Source organism: Salvelinus alpinus, chromosome 23 (assembly GCF_045679555.1).
Source record: "Salvelinus alpinus chromosome 23, SLU_Salpinus.1, whole genome shotgun sequence".
Lineage (NCBI taxonomy): Eukaryota > Metazoa > Chordata > Actinopteri > Salmoniformes > Salmonidae > Salvelinus > Salvelinus alpinus.
This window is the reverse complement of record NC_092108.1, coordinates 22,641,214-22,655,707: the sequence shown is the minus strand read 5'-3', so window position 1 is coordinate 22,655,707 and position 14,494 is coordinate 22,641,214. Positions and strand designations below refer to the sequence as shown.

General features: G+C 41.3%; 1 protein-coding gene across 2 annotated transcripts in view; it reads left to right on the top strand.

Moving 5' to 3' along the window:
• Nucleotides 1-4,576: 4,576 nt before the first annotated feature.
• LOC139550587 (acid-sensing ion channel 1C-like) overlaps nt 4,577-14,494 on the top strand; it is an 81,138-nt gene continuing 71,220 nt past the window's right edge. Inside the window, exon 1 of one of the 2 annotated variants that reach the window (XM_071361558.1) lies at nt 4,577-5,297. In XM_071361558.1, the coding sequence (XP_071217659.1) occupies nt 4,767-5,297 (531 nt within the window). In that variant the 5' untranslated portion in view covers nt 4,577-4,766. The remainder of the gene's footprint in view (nt 5,298-14,494) is intronic. The other variant, XM_071361561.1, reaches the window with a different exon arrangement.

Sequence of the window (14,494 nt, the reverse complement as noted above, 5' to 3'; positions counted from 1 at the left end):
TTTATTTGGTCGAATTAGTGATAGCTGGTGATGGAGTAAAACACTGATGGAGGTAGAAAAGTGGTGTAATAGATTTACATATTTTGTCTTCCCTGTAAAACATTTTAAAAATCGGACATGTTGGCTTGATTCACAAGATGTGTACCTTTCATATGCTGTATTGGACTTGTTAATGTGTGAAAGTTAAATATTTAAAAAAAATGTTTTTTTTGAATTTGCCGCTCTGCCTTTTCAGTGGAATGTGGGAGGAGTGCCGCTAGCGGCACCCGTGGCCCCTAAAGGTTAAACGGATCTACACTGAACAGAAAATATAAACGCATGCAACATTAAACAATTTCAACGATTTTACAGAGTTACAGTTCATATAAGGAAAACAGTTAAATTAGGCCCTAATCTATGGATTTCACATACAGTTGAAGTCCAAAATTTACATACACTTAGGTTGGAGTCATTAAAACTTGTTTTTCAACCACTCCACAAATTTCTTGTGAACAAACTATAGTTTTGGCAAGTCGGTTAGGACATCTACTTTGTGCATGACACAAGTAATTTTTCCAACAATTGTTTACAGACAGATTATTGTACTTAAAATTCACTGTATCACAATTCCAGTGGGTCAGAAGTTTAAATACACTAAGTTGATTGTGCCTTTAAACAGCTTGGAAAAGCTGAAAAGGATTCCAGAAAATGATGTCATGGCTTTAGAAGCTTCTGATAGGCTAATTGACATAATTTGAGACCTTGTGAAGATGCTGGAGGAAACAGGTACAAAAGTATCTATATCCACAGTAAAACGAGTCCTATATTGACATAACCTGAAAGGCCGCTCAGCAAGGAAGAAGCCACTGCTCCATAACCACCATAAAAAAGCCAGACTATGGTTTGCAACTGTAAATGGGGACAAAGATTGTAATTTTTGGAGAAATGTCCTCTGGTCTGATGAAAAGAAAATAGAACTGTTTGGCCATAATGACCATCGTTATGTTTGGAGCAAAAAGGGGGAGCCCTGCAAGCTGAAGAACACCATCCCAACCGTGAAGCACGGGGTAGCAGCATCATGTTGTGGGGGTGCTTTGCTGCAGGAGGGCCTGGTGCACTTCACAAAATAGATGGCATCATGAGGAGGGACAATTATGTGGATATATTGAAGCAACATCTCAAGACATCAGTCAGGAGGTTAAAGCTTGGTTGCAAATGGGTCTTCCAAATGGACAATGACCCCAAGCATACTTCCAAAGTTGTGGCAAAATGGCTTAAGGACAACAAAGTCAAGGTACTGGAGTGGCCATCACAAAGTCCTGACCTCAGTCCCATAGAAAATTTGTTTGCAGAACTGAAAAAGCGTGTGCGAGCAAGGAGGCCTACAAATCTGACTCAGTTACACCAGCTCTGTCAGGAGGAATGGGACAAAATTCACCCAACTTATTGTGGGAAGCTTGTGGAAGGCTACCCGAAACGTTTGACCCAAGTTAAAGGCAATGCTACCAAATACTAATTGAGTGTATGTAAACTTCTGACCCACTGGGAATGTGATGAAAGAAATTAAAGCTGAAATAAATAATTCTCTCTACTATTATTCTGACATTTCACATTCTTAAAATAAAGTGGAGATCCTAACTGACTTAAAACAGGCAATTTTTACTGGGGTTAAATGTATTTGGCTAAGGTGTAAACTTCCGACTTCAACTGTAACTGGAAATACAGATATGCACTTGTCGGTCAAAGATAACTTTAAAAAAAAGGTAGGGGCGTGGATCAGAAAACCAGTCAGTATCTGGTGTGACCACCACTGGCCTCATGTAGCGCGACACATCTCCTTCGCATAGAATTGATCAGGCTGTTGATTGTGGCCTGTTCATTGTTGTCCCACCCCTCTTCAATGGCTGTGGGAAGTTGCTGGAAATTCATAGGAACTGGAACATGCTGTGGTACATGTCGATCCAGAGCATGCCAAAAAATTCTCAATGTGTGACATGTCTGGTGAGTCTGCAGGCCATGGAAGAACTGGGACATTTTCAGCTTCCAGGAATTGTGTGCAGGTCCTTGCGACATGGAGCCGTGCATTATCATGCTGAAACATGAGGTGTTTGTGGCTGATGAATGGCACGACAATGGGCCTCAGGATCTCGTCACGGTAACTCTGTACATGCAAATTACCATCGATAAAATGCAATTGTGTTCATTGCCTGCCCATACCATAACCCCACCGCCACCATGTGGCACTCTGTTCACAACGTTGACATCAGCAAACTGCTCGCCCACAGGACGCCATACACGCTGTCTTCCATCTGCCCGGTACAGTTGAAACCAGGATTCATCCGTGAAGGGCACACTTCTCCAGCATGCCAGTGGCCATAAAAAGTGAACATTTGCCCACTGAAGTTGGTTATGACGCCAAACTGCAGTCAGGTCAAGACCCTTGTGAGGACAACAAGCACTCAGATGAGCTTCCCTGAGACTGTTTCTGACAGTTTGTGCAGAAATTATTTGGTTGTGCAAACCCAGAGTTTCATCAGCTATACGGGTGGCTGGCCTCAGGTGATCCCAAAGGTGAAGAAGCTGGATGTGGAGGTCCTGGGCTGGCGTGGTTACACATGGTCTGCGGTTATGTGCCCGGTTGGACGTACTACCAAATTCTCTAAAACAATGTTTGTAGAGAAATGAATATTGCATTCTCTGGCAAGAGCTCTGGTGGACATTCCTGCAGTCATTATGCCAATTGCACGATCCCTCATAACTTGTGACTTCTGTGGCATTGCTCTGTGACAAAACTGCACATTTTAAAGTGGCCTTTTATTGTCCCCAGAACAAGGTACGCCTGTGTAATGATCATGCTGTTTAATCAGCTTCTTCATGTGCCACACCTGTCAGGTGGATAGAAATGCTCACTAAAAGGGATGTAAACAGATTTGTGCACAACATTTGAGAGAAATTAGCTTTTTGTGCATATGGAACATGTCTGGGATCTTTTATTTCAACCAATGAAACATGTGACCAACATGTTGCGTTTATATTTTTGTTCATTGTACTTACTGTTTTATAGGCCATCTTCACTGATATGTTTTTACTAGAGTATTTACAGCGTTATTACATAGGTATAAGAGCAACTCAATGTAAACATGTCACCCAAAATCATATACTATAATTTATGGGTTCACAACAGCGTTGTGATTGGAACCCTGATAACCCTCACCTAAACCTTAATTCAGTTCAACCACTTTTCATACAAACTATATGGTCTGTGCTGCCAGCCCAAGGTGGAATGGGATTTATTTTCTGACTATTGTAAAGATAGTGTTCACAGCCACCCTCCTACACAGTCCTGTCTGTTCCCTGCGTTGGGACAAAGGGAACAGAGATTATTCTAAGCCCTTTCCCACTGTTGAAATTCTCCACAGGAAATTCACTTCACCACAGTGGCTGTAAAACCAACTCAAACATTAGCTCTTCAAATACAAGAGTATATTCGATAGAGTTCACCTAGCTCTTTGACCAAATTCTCTTGCCCACCTATGATCTACATCACACTGAATTACAATATAAACATTATAATAATAATAATAAAGATTGAACATGTCTATATATAGTTATGTTTGGTAAAACATAAAGCTCATAAACAATTTGATAGAGCTCCTCAGTAACCTAGACATTTCTTTAACCTGAAAATCTGCCCTAGCATGTCTGCACCAAATCAAATTTTGAATGGGAACAGATGCCTATGATAATGGCCTTGGCCAGGCTTGCATCACATCGGCCTAGTCCCCATTATACCTTACCTTTGTCTGTAGCAGGGAGGGAGGTTCATTAATTATGTATGTTGTAGGGAGACTGCAGAATAAGACACACTGTAAACTGCTGAGCAAAGTTAAGAGTCCAGCTCCCTCTAGTTGACGTTTTGGTTTTGGAGAAGCATACAGGCGATGCAGACATGTTTTTTCATTAGATTGTGGAACAGCCTTAAAGTCATTGGATAGAACTGGTTTGCTAGATGACTCAGGCCAGACAGATGACTTGTTAAAATCATTGAAGACGCAAAAAATCTAAAAATATTTTAATGATACATTTATACAAATATTGATACCTAACTTCTCCTCTATTCTGTAGCATAGTACCGTTATGCTGCCAGTGAAAATATGAATTCCAGTGTCTGTCTATTCAATAACATTAAAAGTCCATGCTGATCATGACCTTGTAGCCACATCATGCAGAGAACATTGAGATCCAAAGATGTTTCTTTACGTTTCTTCTAGGCATATAGCACTTTCTTATATGTGCCGGCTGTGAATTTCTAGTCCCGTATCTCCTATAATTCAATTCAATGTGCGTCATTGCTGTGGTGTCTGTGTGTCTGATTGAACCCTCTGCCCCACCCAGCCCTATGTCTCATATCCTAATGAAACTCTATCTCCTGCTCTTCAATGTGCCCTCTAAGATCTCGCAAAGGATTGGCTGATTCAGCAATCCATTTCTCCTTTCCTGCTTCTGATGATAACCCACCCCTTGTTCTCCCTTGGGTGCTGGGGAAACTGGACCCTTCCTGGTTCTATTGCCTTCGCCCCTTTTACTTTTGGACAACCTCCCTGCCACCAACGGTCTCTCTGAGCTTCACAGGAGCACCAGGCGTTTGTGTACAGTAGCAGAAGTTGTGGTTGAATGGAACTGTCTTTTAGAGCTTTCACAGGCCAACAGAGCAGACATTGTGGTTGTGAAGGAACTCCTACATTCAAATCAAAAATCAAATCAAATTCGCTACTTGATTTAGGAGGATGGGTTCCCCTACAGAGGAAGAAGAGCAGCCCCGGGGGCCCTCTGACATCACGGTGTTCGGGGCCAACTGCACCCTCCACGGCCTCAGCCACATCTTCCTTCCCGGTGGGGTGACCATTCGGCGTCTTCTCTGGTCCGTCGCGTTCACCAGCTCCCTGTCTTCCTTCCTCTACCAGGTGGCAGGAATGGTGATGCTGTACTACCAGTACCCCCACGTCACCATCCTGGACGAGATGGACAGCCCTGTCATGCCCTTCCCAGCCATTACTCTCTGTAACTATAACAGCTTCCGTAAGTCCCAGATGACGAGGAACGACCTGTTCTGGATGGCCGGGATGCTCGGCGTGGAGCAGGGAGACTTTGATGACTTCCTGGCTGCACTGGGGAAGCCCACAGACAACAGTAAGTTCTTCCCCAGCAAGACATTCAACATGCTGGAGTTTGTGCAGCGGACGAGTCACAACATAGACGAGATGCTGCTCGACTGCAAATACAGAGGGAGGGAGTGCGGTCCGGAGAACTTCACAACGGTAAGAATGGATGGAGAATGGGGCAGTCTCAGAGGCAGTCTATGGGTATCAGCGGCTTCAACTGAAGGGGATCTGTCAGAGTAAAGTAGTAAGCACTGATCCACAGAGGTCTATTGATCTTTCCGAGTCTCCAGAATTCCAGATAGAAAGAGCTACATAACATTTCCAACAATGTTATAATATATCTAAATCAGGGATCTAATTGGGTACACTCAGTTATGAAATATATTAAAACCAGACAGATGCTGTCAATGAGTTGAAGAATTAAAGCCTTACCGAGCCTAAGCACCCAGGCGATGGATTGTAATTAATTTTTTGAAAGAGGATCCTGTCTCTTGTTTAAGTTATGAATAAATTTGAATATAAGGTAATATAATTGTGTTGGCACTTTTAAAGTCTGTAGGGGGTCTTTTTGTTTAATTGTAGTAATTCAAGTAGTTTGTTGCTTCAAGAGATGGTTTTGAAGATATACCAGATGGTGAGTTTAATTATAATTTAATTTATGTTTATGAATGATGTTTATGAATGTCAGGAGATTTAAATTAGGAGATTTATTGTGGCCAAGATTAATTTTGTTCTACGTCATTCCAGCTGTGTCCAAGGCGGTCATGAGAAGAGATGCCCACCACACCTTAAGTTCAAGTTCAAGTTTATTCTCGCACAGCAACGAAATGTTTACTTGTGGGTTCCCTCTCAATAATGCTTCAACAATAAGAAAATATAAGAATAAAGAAAGGAAAGGAGCTCAGTAGATGCAGACTACGTATTTTACAGTATAGTAATACCCTTTGGGGTAAATATGACTTAAACATTCAAAATATGTTAACAAATATGTTAAATATGTCTTCCTTTTCAAATTGTGGAGTAGATGATTAAAATTCACAAGCTGCTCATTAGGACTAAGCATTTGGCATTGTTGGAAAGCAATCCTGGCATGTTGATTAAAGCAATTTTGTACGCAGCTCTGGGGTGATTCAAATTCAGGTACAAGACAAAGTGTGAATTTTTCTGTCTCAGGCGTGAATATAAGGCGGGATTTGTATCTATCCCTAGTAGGCAATGCCAGTTCCTACAGTGTGATGCCAATCCCTATATGGTGCAATGCCAAACCACTTTCTTAAACAGTTGCCACAAGTTTTTGCCCCTCATTTTATTAACAAGGGTCATTTTTTCTTAGCAGTTGGGAATACTAGCTATTTCTAAAATTGTATCTGCTCTGAAATGTAAACTGTTAAGGTGTCAGATGGCCAGACCAAATCTCTTCTGAGCCAATTCATCATGCATTATGAAGCAAACATATGCTGATTTCCAGTACAGTAGAGGTTTCAATATATCACTGTTATTCTTTTGAAAAAGCCCATGGAAATCTTCTAATCATCTCGAAGGCTTTGTCAGCAGTAACTAAGACAAGCACTTAGATATTTAAACTACTGTATCTTCGGAACTTAAAACATTTCAGGTACATTTTATGTTCACAAGTCTTTTAAAACACAGCATTTTGATTTACAGTAAGCTGAGGAACATTTATTTTCTCCAACATTTCACCTGTTATTTCTGTCTGGTTCAGTTTTTTTCTTTGCCCACAACCCCCTGCAGAGGAGATAAAATCATGTCAGCAGAATTTGAATGGAACTTAATCGTCCTGCTGCGGAAACAGGGGAAGGATTGTATTTCGATGAAATGGGCCATTGATTTGAGTGATGAAAGCCTAGAACCAGGAGGAGTTTGTCATGCAGCGCAGTGTCTTTGTACAGCAGCAGAAGTGAAACTGAGAGGCAAATGACTTATCATAATTACATAGACGCCTCACCGTGGCCATTAAGGTTCTGTGTGGGGAGACAAAGGTCTAAATTGAAAAATTATGCCCCACTGTTAAACGCGTGCCGACACAGACTACTCTAGTGTTCCATGCATTGTCACCATTCACATAGAAATAATAGGCAAGTATTTGAATCCGTGTATAGTAAGTCCATTAGACAGACAATTAAAAATGTGGTTTTGTAGGTATTGTAAGGGAGCATTATTCTTTTCACTTCCAGAACTCTAAAAATAACTATAATGCTGTTTGCTGTTGAGCTAAATGAAGTGAGATAAATACTTCACTTACAGTACTAAGCTAACTGAGGCATATAGAGGGGCCAGAAGAAGCAGGTTTTTATGTGTCTGTGGTTAGTCAGTGTGCTGACCTTGGCTTATCACGTCCTCACAATATGAAGAGCAGATTTCATCTAAATGTTCCGAAATTGGAGAAGCTGAGAAGGCCTAAGTATAGAGGAGCCTGATTAAAGATTCATGAAGATCTCCTCTCTCTGTCTCAGCCAGGTTCTGGCTGCATGAATCCTCCTCCTCCTCCTCCTCCTCCTCCTCCTCCTTCTCTCCTTCTTCTCCTTCCTCCTTCTCTTCTCCTCTCCTCCTCCCCTCTTCCTTCTCCTCTCCACCTACTCCTCTTTCTCCTCCATCTCCTCTCCTACTCATTTTTCCTCCTCTCCTCTATCTCATCTCACCTTCTCCTCCTTCTCATCCTTCCCATCCTCTTCTACTCCTTTCTCATCCTCTCCTTCTCCTTCTCCTCCTCTCCTCCTCCTCTTCCTCCTCCTCCTCCTCTCCTCTACCTGATGATCTGACAGTAGTGAGGAGATACAGTAAGAGGTGATTGAATTCAGATGACTCCTCTAAAGTGCATCATGGAGCTAAGGTTAAAGGGACAATTCATCTTAGCTCTGCCACTGTATTCAGTCATTATTATATTAACAACATTATGTTTTGTCATAAACATTAAAAATCTCCTCAACCCAACCTAGAACAAGCGCATTTCACTGGTAGAATCAGGAAGTTTCAACTCCCTGTTTATTTGTCTGCTCATAGTGTAACACAAGGTTCCGGCATTCATTGTGAATGGACAATGCACGATGAGGCCAGAGCAGGAATCACCACCCCACATGTCACCTTTTAGGCCCATACGATTTTAAGACTGAAACCGAGCTCATTATTTATCTTATGTGCATATCTGTTGTATGGTTGTCACTTTTTTAATATTGTTTTTATTGTATAAACGTGGCTGCACAGCAAATTTCCCAATTGGGACAATAAAGATATTGATTGATTGATTGATATACAGTACCATTCAAAAGTTTGGACACCTACTCATTCAAGTTTTTTTTTTCTTTTTTTTTTTACTATTTTCTACATTGTAGAATAATAGTGAAGACATCAAAACTATTAAAAAAGTGTTAAACAAATCAAAATATATTTTATATTTGAGATTCTTCAAGGTAGCCACCCTTTGCTTTGATGACAGCTTTGCACACTCTTGGCATTCTCTCTACCAGCTTCCCCTGGAATGCTTTTCCAGCAGTCTTGAAGGAGTTCCCACATATGCTGAGCACTTGTTGGCTGCTTCCCTTCACTCTGCGGTCCATCTCATCCCAAACCATCTCAATTGGGTTGAGGTCGGGTGATTGTGGAGGCCAGGTCATCTTATACAGCACTCCATCACTCTCCTTCTTGGTCAAATAGCCCTTACACAGCCAGGAGGTGTGTTGGATAATTGTCCTGTTGAAAAACAAATGATAGTCCAACTAAGTGCAAACCAGATTGGATGGCGTATTGCCGCAGAATGCTGTGGTAGCCATGCTGGTTCTGTGTGCCTTGAATTCTAAATAAATCAGACATTGTCACCAGCAAAGCACCCCCACACCATCACACCTCCTCCATGCTTCACGGTGGGAACCACACACGGGGAGATCATCAGTTCACCTACTCCGCGTCTCACAAAGACACTCAAAAATCTTAAATTTGGACTCATCAGACCAAAGGACATATTTCCACCGGTCTATTGTCCATTGTTCGTGTTTCTTGGCCTAAGCAAGTCTCTTCTTCTTATTGGTGCCATTTAGTAGTGGTTTCTCTGCAGTAATTTGACCATGAAGGCCTGATTCATACAGTCTCCTCTGAACAGTTGATGTTGAGATGTGTCTGTTACTTGAACTCTATGAAGCATTTATTTGGGCTGCAATTTCTGACGCTGGTAACTCTAATGAACTTATCCTCTGCAGCAAGGAAACTCTGGGTCTTGTTTGGTCCTCATGAGAGCCAATTTCATCATAGCGCTTGATGGTTTTTGCGACTGCACTTGAAGAAACTTGAAAAGTTATTGAAATCTTCCACATTGACTGACCTTCATGTCTTAAGGTAATGATGGACTGTTGTTTCTCTTTGCTTATTTGAGCTGTTCTTGCCATGCTATGGATTTAGTCTTTTACCAAATAGGGCTATATTCTGTATACCACCCTTACCTCGTCACAACACATCTGATTGGCACAAAGGCATTAAGAAGGAAAGAAATTCTGCAAATTAATATTTAACAAGGCATACCTGTTAATTGAGATGCATTCCAGGTGACTACCTCATGAAGCTGGTTGAGAGAATGCCAAGAGTGTGCAAAGCTGTCATCAAGGCAAAGGCTACTTTGAAGAATCTCAAATATAAAATATATTTAAATTTGTTTAAAACTTTTTGGTTACTACATGATTCCACATGTGTTATTTCATAGTTGTGATGTCTTCACTATTACTCTATAATGTAGAAAATAGTAAAAATAAAGAAAAACCCTTGAATGAGTAAGTGTATCCAAACGTTTGACTGGTACTGTACATTGAACAAAAACATAAACGCAACATGTAGTGCTGGTCCCATGTTTCAAGAGCTGAAATAAAATATCCCAGAAATGTTACATATTTACGAAAATGTTATTTCTCTCAAATTATGTGTACAACTGTGTTTACATCTCAGTAAGTGAATATTTCTCTTTCGCCAAGATAATCCATCCACTTGACAGGTGTGGTATATCAAGTATCTGATTAAACAGCATAATCATTACACCTGTGCACCTCGTGCAGGGGACAATAAAAGGCCACTCTAAAATGTGCAGTTTTGTCACACAACACAATGCCACAGATCTTTCAGGTTTTGAGGGAGCATGCAATTGGCTGTAGGATTGTCCACCAGAGCTGTTGCCAGATAATTGAATATTAATTTCTCTACCATAAGCCGTTTTAGAATTTGGCACTACGTCCAACCGGCCTGCTGATGTCAACGTTGTGAACAGTGCTCCTTGGTGGCGGTGGGGTTATGGTGTGGGCAGGCATGAGCTATGGAAAACAAACATAATTCCATTTTATCGATGGCAATTTGAATGCACAGACGGGATCCGTGACGGGATCCTGAGGCACATTGTTGTGCCATTCACCCTTCTCCATCACCTCATGTTTCAGCATGATAATGCATACAGACTCATATCGCAAGGATCTGTATACAATTCCTGGAAGCTGAAAATGTCCCAGTTCTTCCACAGCCTGTATACTCACCAGATATTTGACCCATTGAGCATGCTTCGGATGCTCTGGATTGACTTGTACGACAGCGCGTTTCAGTTCCCACCAATATCCAGCAACTTCACACAGCCACTGAAGCGGAGTGGGACAATATTCCACAGGCCACAATCAACAGCCTGATCAACTCTATGCAATGGAGATGTGTTGTGCTGCACAACACAAATGGTGGTCATACCAGAATCTGCCTGGTTTTCTGATCCACACCTCTACCTTTTTTCAAAGGTATCTGTGACCAACAGAGGCATATCTGTATTCCCAGTCATGTGAAAGCCATAGATTAGCGCCTAATGAATTTATTTCAATTGACTGATTTCCTTATAAGCACTGTAATTCAGTAAAATCTTTGAAATTGTTGCATGTTGCGTCTATATTTTTGTTCAGTATATCTAGCAATGAATCCGCTGATAGGAACATCACTGAAAGACGTCCAATGGTTCTATTGATCAAGGACAACCATATCTACATGCACACAATCATGCAGTGCATAGGGAAAGTATTCAGACCCCTTCCCTTTTGCAAGATTTTGTTACGTTACAGCCTTATTCTAAAATGGATTAAATGAATGTCTTTCCTCATCAATCTACACACAATACCCCGGAATGACAAAGCAAAAACAGGTTTTTAGAAATTTTTGCTAATTTATTACAAATAAAAATGTAAAAACCTTATTTACCTAAATATTCAGACCCTTTGTTATGAGACTCGAAATTGAGTTCAGGTGCATCCTGTTTCCATTGATCGTCCTTGAGATGTTTCTACAACTTGATTGGAGGCGGAAATTCAATTGATTGGACATGATTTGGAAAGGCACACACCTGTCAATAAAAGGTCTCACAGTGGACAGTGCATGTCAGAGCAAAAACCAAGCCATGAGGTCGAAGGAATTGTCAGTAGAGTTCTGAGACAGGAATGTGTCGAGACACAAATCTGGGGAAGGGTTCCAAAACATTTCTGCAACATGGAAGATCCCCAAGAGCACAGTGGCCTCCATCATTCTTAAATGGAAGACATTTGGAACCACCAAGACTCTTCGTAGAGCTGGTCGCCCGGCCAAACTGAACAATCGGGGGAGAAGGGTATTGGTTAGGGAGGTGACCAAGAACCCAATGGTAAGTCTGACAGAGCACCAGAGTTCCTCTGTGGAGATGGGAGAACCTTCCAGAAGGACAACAATCTCTGCAGCACTCCACCAATCAGGCCTTTATGGTAGAGTGGCAAGATGGAAGCCACTCTTTAGTAAAAGGCATATGACAGCCCGCTTGGAGTTTTCCAAAAGGCACCTAAAGGACTCTCAGATCATGAGAAACAAGATTATCTGGTCTGATGAAACCAAGATTGAACTCTTTGGCCTGAATGCCAAGCGTCACGCCTGGAGGAAACCTGGCACCATCCCTACGGTGAAGCATGGTGGTGGCAGCATCATGCTGTGGGGATGTTTTTCAGCGGCAGGGCCTGGGAGACTAGTCAGGATCAAGGGAATGATGAACGGAACAATGTACAGGGAGATCCTTGATGAAAATCTGCTCCAGAGTGCTAAGGACCTCAGACTGGGGTGAAGGTTCACCTTCCAACAGGACAATGACCCTAAGCACACAGCCAAGACAACGCAGGTGTGGCCTCGTGACAAGTCTCTGAATGTCCTTGAGTGGCCCAGCCAGAGCCCGGACTTGAACCCAATCAAATATCTCTGGAAAGACCTGAAAATAGCTGTGCAGCATGATGCTGCTACCACCATGCTTCACCCATCCAACCTGACAGAGCTTGAGAGTAACTGCAGAGAAGAATGGGAGAAACTCCCCAAATACAGATGTGCCAAGCTTATAGTGCCATACCCAAGAAGACTCACTGTAATCGCTGCCAAAGGTGCTTCAACGAAGTACTGAGTAAAGGTTCTGAATACTTACGTAAATGTGATATTTCTGTTTTTTATTTTTAATAAATTATCAAATATTTCTACCAACCTGTTTTTGTTTTGTCATTATGGTATATTGTGTGAAGATTGTTTAAGGAAAAATAACAATTTAATCCATTTTAGAATAAGGCTGTAATGTAACAACATTTAGAAAAAGTCAAGGGGTCTGAATACTTTCTGAATGCACTGTATAGTGTGATCGGTATAACATGGAGGCTTTGCGAAAAGACACAGAAAAGCAGGACTACATTCATTTTCAGATCTTGTCCACCCTGTCAGTACACCGGATGCGGTCATCGAGCCTACCATTGAGCACTGGAAGCCCAGACCCGCAATCATTAGGGCCAATTATGTGTGAAACACATCTCACTGACCTAGAGGACACGTTCAAAACATACCCAGAGTCACCCACGGTAAAAAGTCCTTGATCTATTTTTTTTTAACTTTTCCTGTTGAAAAGCAATATCCCAAGTATAAATACAGGTCAAATGTGATGTCATCAGCTTCCCCTTGCTTGAGGAACAATATTGGGGCAATAGAGAACAAAAAAAGAAAGGCACACCACTAGTGATGAGTGGGTTGCCTCATAACCCGCAGTTATATCATCGGGGCGGGCGAGTTAACGGTAATGAATAAATAGATTGAATAAAGAATTGAATAAGAGAAAACAATCCATGAATGTATCATTCTTGTGCAATTTATATCTATAGGCTACTTTGAGGTTTTTCTTTCATTATTTTAGGCTATCTGGCATTAGTGCATAAGCCTAAACTTTAGGGCCTAACTGTACATGTGTCAAATAGTCTACACGGCAATCACCAAATGCTTTTAGGAACGGGCAGAAAAAGTTTACATGGATCCACTGAGGCAAAAAGGACATTGTCAGAGTTAATTCAATAAGAGAAAAGCTGCGAAATGTAGAGTTGAAAATAAAGAGAAGGGAGGGCAAGAAAAGTCATGTTTGGGAAAGATTTGGTGAAGTGGTAAAAGAGGATGATAGCAGTGCAGATAGCAGTTGTGTGTGATGATTGTGAGGTGCCATACAAATTCAACAGTCACAAGACACTCTTCAAATTGACTTTTGGCATGTCAAGGGAACTGTTGCCTAGCCCTACTGTGCAGATGGGTTAAATGGAAAATGAAATCTGGACACCAATTGTAGTTCCTCTCACATAGCCTTAATATGAACTTGTGCAGAATGAATAATTTCTTGCAGTAAAATTCTACACCAAATGTACATTTTGACTCAGGAACAGGAGTGGAGAAATATGATTTCTTTCTTTCAGCATCTTGAGAGAATGTGAATGCGCAGAACATCTGTAGAAGTGCTATCTTTATAGCATCATAAAAGCTGACAGTATTTCAATAAAATATGCACCAAGCCAAACTAAAATCTGATCAGAAACGTGTTTGGTCTTTATCACAGGTTTCTATTTACTTAGAACCAGTCAAACTGATGTCCTTTAGAAATGTTTAAAAAACAATTTTGTTATTGACTTTTTCCTTGGTCCCTAAACGAAAGAGCAGAGATGACAGAGAACTTGACTGATGTCAACTAGATTGAAGCATTCTATCGATTTATGACATTATTCTGGATGAGCAAGGGTTTATTTAGTCTTATACTGCAACAAGTAATGACAGAAGAGATGCTGCATGTATCTAATTATAGACAAGTTGACTAACAAATAGCCTACTAAAATGTTGGAAAGTATAAGCAGAAGCATATCTAAATTGGGCCCCAAATAATATTTCTGCCGTCTCTGACTGTAGCATACAGCGTATTTTCTATATTTCCAGGTTAGGGTCGGGTGTGAGCTTCAGATTTTCACTTTATCACATATATTAGGGCGGTTGCCGATGGGTTATTGGCAATTGCGGGCGGGTGTGGGTGA